Source organism: Delphinapterus leucas, chromosome 1 (genome assembly GCF_059928025.1).
Source record: "Delphinapterus leucas isolate spDelLeu-1000000601 "Yukka" chromosome 1, BTC_Dleu_Yukka2, whole genome shotgun sequence".
NCBI lineage: Eukaryota > Metazoa > Chordata > Mammalia > Artiodactyla > Monodontidae > Delphinapterus > Delphinapterus leucas.
The window spans coordinates 32,378,335-32,383,950 of record NC_143129.1 but is presented as its reverse complement, the minus strand read 5'-3'; the positions used below and the strand labels follow the sequence as shown (position 1 = coordinate 32,383,950).

The window sequence follows — 5,616 nt, the reverse complement described above, 5'->3', positions numbered from 1 at the left end:
GAGCCATGGCCGCTGAGCCTGCGCGTCCAGAGCCTGTGCTCCGCAACGGGAGAGGCCACAACAGTGAGAGGCCCGCGTACCACAGAAAAAAAAAAAAAAAAAAACTATTTCCCAAAAACCACTGGGGTGTTCAGGTCTTTTGAGCATGAACCATCCATTGTCCTTGCTTGGCCCTAAAATAAAACTTTCTCTGCTCTGTACCCCGAAGTTTTAGTTTGTTTGGCCTCACTGTGCGTCGGGCACACAAACTTGGGTTCGACAATATCTTCTCTAAGAAGAACCCCCAGCATCATGGATCTTCCCCCTTGGTTCCCAGTCCCCCAGTGAGCTGCCCTCTCTGCTGGCAGCCACCACCCAGAACTCAGAGTTCAGAGCTCCTTAGGAGGCTGACGTCCTTCTCCAAGGAGGCACTGATGCGTGAGGGGACAGGCCTCTCTTTCCTTCACCAGCGCCTTCCTTCAGGCTCCCAAGACCACCATGGCAGACTGTGCAGACATGCCAGGCCCTGGGTCCTCTGGTCAGTGGTAAACCAGAGTCCTGCTAGTCAGAGCTCTTTTATTCATCCCAGGCCACAGTCTGGCTGGATCTACTTAATCTGGACATTACGGGTTTTTTTTTTTCCTTCAAGATCAGAAGAAATCTAAACCATGTTAGGACGGGAAATAATTCCTCACATAACAAGTTGCCTTACTTTATCACTGGAGTCAATGAGCTCCCCAAATTGTGGAGAGTAGGCTTTGCTGTCTTTTTCCTGTTCTACCTGGAATAGAAAAGGAGCTACCTTCATTGGCAGCTCTGTTACTTGAGGAAAAGCTCTGAAATGATGACACTCTCCTTTTGGGAAGGGAGATTTTCCATAGGAAAAGTTTACCAGTTTCCCTCATGTGCTTTCACTTGTTCTTTAATTCAATAAGCATACCTCCTATGTACCGGACATTTATCAAATAAAGTTTTCTATTTACAAAGACCTTCCAGCATCACAGCATTTCTTTTCCTTTTTTTTTTTTCATCTTTATTGGAGTATAATTGCTTTACAATGTTGTGTTAGTTTCTGCTGTACAGCAAAGTGAATCAGCTATATGTATACCTATATCCCCTCCCTCTTGGGCCTCCCTCCCACCCTCCCTATCCCACCTCTCTAGGTGGTCACAAAGCGCTGAGCTGATCTCCCTGTGCTATATGGCTGCTTCCCACTAGCTATTTTACACATAGTAGTGTATATATGTCAATGCTACTTTCTCAATTTGTCCCACCGTCCCCTGCCTGCCCTGTGCCCACAAGTATCACAGCATTTCTGATCTATAAACTGCACAGAACTTGAAATAAGAAATACTGTTGCCAAGTCTAAGCTTGCTCTGCTCGCCGCACAACAGGCCAATACGTCAGGAGACAAGGTGTTGAGGCAAAGAATATGACTTTATTCAGAAAACCGGCAGACCGAGAAGATGGTGGACTAGGGTCCCCCAAAAACCATCTTATCAGGGTCTGGATGCCCGTTTCTTTTATAGAACAGAGAGGGGGAGGAGGTGAGGAAGTAAAGTAAAAAGGCCATTTATCTTGCAAAACATCTCTTCGCATGGACTGCATCGGGGAGGGGATGTGTTAATTTCTTCTCTTCTGCAACCATTCACAGGTGGGCAGGGTCAGAATGTCTCTCTGTGAGCTGAACAAAGGCACTTTAGTTTAACAGTCAGGCAGAGGGGCAGGGTTCCCTGTGGCAGGCCACTGTGTATGCTTACAGCTATAGACAGTGATTATAATAACAAAAGCAACGAAAAGCAAAGGTTAAAGTAAAAGAAACAGATCCAACATGGAGTCAGAACTGGCTCATCCCTGTTACAATATATCTAAATCCGTGTTTTGCTATTAGAGGTTAGTACAACCTCTCTGAGCCTCTAGCTCTTTTTAAAAATGTGGTAAAACTGCCTGCCCTGCCACATTCACAAGACTGCATACAGATGAACATGGGAGTAATGACATTATTATAAAGAAAAAGATTTCTTGTTAAAGAGGAAGAAGGGAAGCAAGCAAGAAAGGCCAAGCCACCTTTTAGGGCAAAGCAGTCTAGAAACCCCATCTTAAGGCATACAGGGTATAGAATTGGCAAGGACATCTTCCCTCTGGATGCCCACCTCAGGGCTTACACACGATGATAGCCACTAACTCAAACTGAACATCTCAACCATGGTGTCTGCCTATGTCCATTTGTCCATTCTAGTGCAAACTACACAGCCCCCAGCCCACCCCTACTGCCATTTCAGGAAAGCAATTTAAGTTTCTCTTATTAAACAGGCGCTTGGACAAGGGGTGGACCCATTGATCCAAAGGCAGCTAGACTCTAGACTGAATAGTCTGGCTTCATCCACAGGAACCATGGTAATTACCTGTCAATCAGACCATGTCCTTCAGATCTAGCCAGGAGAATACAGAAAAACTGGCTATCAATGGTGAGAAAGGAAGAGGGTGGATATGATGGGAGGGGGCTCAGGAGTCCCAGAACTGCCTCAAGACCTATGGTCTTCTGGCTCCTTGGAGCTAACACTTTTCCCCTTGAAGTGGCCTGAGGCAGAGCTACCTTACGGAAACCCCAAAAGCCTTGGCAAGAGGCAACTAACAGAGCTTCACTTAAGTGAGAACCCAACCTGACTTACCTCCTCTGGCCAAGAGACATGCTTGGAATATCTGCAAGCATGGAATACCTGCACCAGAAAACAACCAAAAATGGCTGAATATGAGGCACTGCATTTCTTTTTATTGGTTTTTTGCTCAAAGGAAGATGGGATATTGGAGAAGGAACAAGTCACAAGCTGGTACTACTCCAGCCCCGGAAGATCAGAAGTTAAACTCGTCACCATGAAATACTGTAAAATTCCAGAGGGTGGAGTATAATGGGGGAAGAGACCACCAGCAGGTACCCTACCCCAACACCCTGCTGTAGCATCTACACCCAATGGCCACGTTTCCACTGAATTTGGGTTTTGGCAAGAGATACCAAAATATTAGAAGTATTATCAGCCTACCAAATCTAGTAGAAGCTACCACTCTTTTGGTCTGGGAGGAATTCATTATAATCAATGGCCAGGAGGCACCAATCGCAGGTGGACAGTATTACCAAAAATGTTAAGACTTTGTGTGTAAGAGTGACAATAGGAAGACAGAGGACACACATTAAACCACCATAATAAATTGTCTAAGCTAAACATTTACATTATTCCATGTGCTTATACACAAAGTTGACGTGTGTGTGTGTGTGAGTGTGTGTGTGTGTGTGTGTGTGTGTGAATGTGTCCACGCAGACCCAGGCACAGTCTAGACCAATTTCCTTAGCCTCGTGAAGGAGTATTGTACAGGCCATGGACTGTCAGTCAAATCAAAAAAGGCATAGCTACATTCAAATTAGGGATCAGAGAGAATTAATTCTGCTTTAATTTGGCTCTTTCCTTTCTGAAAGAAATAAACCCAGGAAACATTAAATAGTTGGAATTTCTTACATGTTATTCAACAGCACCTCTGTTCCAGTATTTGAGGACTCAGCAATTTGGTATCCTTCTAATGGTTTCTCCTTTTTGGCCTCTTAGTTTCAACCTCTCCAAGCAAGGAAGATTCCATTAGGCTTCTCCCTATGGATGCTCCCAAGCATCTTGGGATCCCTGGTCCAATCAGCTATAAGGCAAGATGGCCCCACTGGTTTCCTTATAAGGATGGATGCTGGCTATGAGGCTGAATGGCTTTTCTGGTGAAAATGTATTCCCCTATCACAAACCTATAGAATAATTTAAGCTGTCTGGACGATGCCAGGAATAAAGAAATAAGTAAAAGTACAAAATACACCTAACCTCAATTACAGAGAATTCTGTCCTGTGAGGTCTCCCTTCCCGGCCGGCCTGAGCTTTCTGGCCTATGCCTTGTTTTTTCTGCAGTTCTCAGTTTCCGAGGTTCCGGTCTCGGGATCCCTCATTACTCCCCTACCACTGCAATGAACTAACCATGTGGTGATCCTCCATGCCCACCTTTCCCCAAAGACTGACTCTCTAGGTCAAGGGCATGGGGAGACCCCTGGAAGGCCTCAGGAGCTCCCCAGGGACATCAGCAACAGCAAGTGAAGCACCTGGAGGCCCACTGCTCAGTGTTTCTAGTTTGCTAGTTTAATGGGAGGTTTTGGCCGCGTGGGGCGGGAAGGGAGGACTGTAGTTGGATGGAGAGTGGTCTGGGAGTAGCCCGGAGAGAGACAGTTATACCAGTATAATGAATACGTTGACTGCGTATAGCTCTTTCGGTGTACTTCGAGCACTTTCACTTCTAATATTTTACTTTCACCCCCACAGGCCTGTAGATCCAGAGTATCATTAGCAAGTTGTTATTGATGAGGAAGAGGAAGAAGTTAAAGGCCCACTCAGGAGTCTCCAGGATTCCTCTCCCTTTGCACTTTTATCTCCAGCACAAGTTTTCAAACTCCCGCATCCAGCCTCCAGGCCTTGGTTCTAATGTTGGTTTACACGGGTCCATGAACGCCTGTAAACAAAAGATCCAAGCAGAGTTCGCTCACGTTGATGTGGAGTGAAGACCTCAAGCAACCCTCTTTAAAAGAAAAAACATTTTTTAAACCCAGCGGGACTGGCTCCAATTGAAGGCCCCTGCCGCTCCCAGCTTCTTACGTGGGTGTTTAGGGAGAGACAATGGCCCCCGCGGGGTAGCAGCAGGAGGGATCCGGAGGCCTCTGCAGCGACTGCTTTCCGGCTCGGTTACTGCATCGAGGTCCCTGCCCGAGAGAAACAGGAGGACGGAGCCAGTTCACTTCACCAAAACCTCAACACGGAGTCGCTTGGTTTCAAATGCATGTCAATACCTCCACCCCAAAAAAAACAACAAAAACTGGGTTCTTTCATTCAAATGGAATTCGGTTTATTTTCATTTCTTGTCTTTACTAAACAAAACAAAACAAAAGCTCCGGGTGCAGGGGGCGGGGCGGGGCAGGGTTCCCGGAGGCCGCGGCCTAGTCGCCGACCTGCGCGCCGTGCAGCGCCAGCAGCGGGATCTCCTCCAGACTCTCGGGCCGCTCCCCGCGCCGCAAATAGCGCCACCTCCATACCGCCAGCTTCTGCAGCAGCCTCCGCAGGCTCGCGGGGCCCCAGCGGCCGCGCTCCTGGGCCGCCGGCCCGGGCCGCGGGTACCGGGCCTTATTCCTGTACGCACCGCGGGCCGCGCTCCGCGGGAAGAGCCGCCGCCAGCACCAGCAGCCCAAGCAGGAGCCGCAGTCGCCGGCCGCGCGCCGTTCCTCCGCCTTGGTCTCGGCGAACGATGGGCCGCCCCACTTCAGGCGCGCCATCGTCTACAGCAGCCCGTGCCGTGCGCCGCCGCGCCGGGGGCCGCTGGACCGCGCGTCCGCCATGCCGGGCCTGGGCCTCTCCTACGTACTAGCGCGCCGGGTGGGGACCGCGGCCCGAGACTCGGGAACCCAAGAGCCGGGCGGCTCTGCGGAGGCCTCAAGACGCGGAAGGGCCGCTCGAATCCTTTCTGCCGCCTCTCGGAGTGCGCCCCGCGGCCTTCCCCAGTAGGCGTTGCCAAGGAGACCCGAACGCTGACCCCACAATGCCCGGCAGAGGCCTCCGCTCCGGG

At 49.5% G+C, this 5,616-nt stretch overlaps 1 protein-coding gene across 1 annotated transcript; it reads right to left on the bottom strand.

Moving 5' to 3' along the window:
• Window positions 1–4,954: 4,954 nt before the first annotated feature.
• Window positions 4,955–5,404, bottom strand: C1H1orf202 (chromosome 1 C1orf202 homolog). Its single transcript, XM_089907813.1, is given in 1 exon segment — window positions 4,955–5,404. A coding segment is annotated over 1 exon segment (396 nt). The 5' UTR covers window positions 5,390–5,404; the 3' UTR covers window positions 4,955–4,993.
• Window positions 5,405–5,616: the final 212 nt, after the last annotated feature.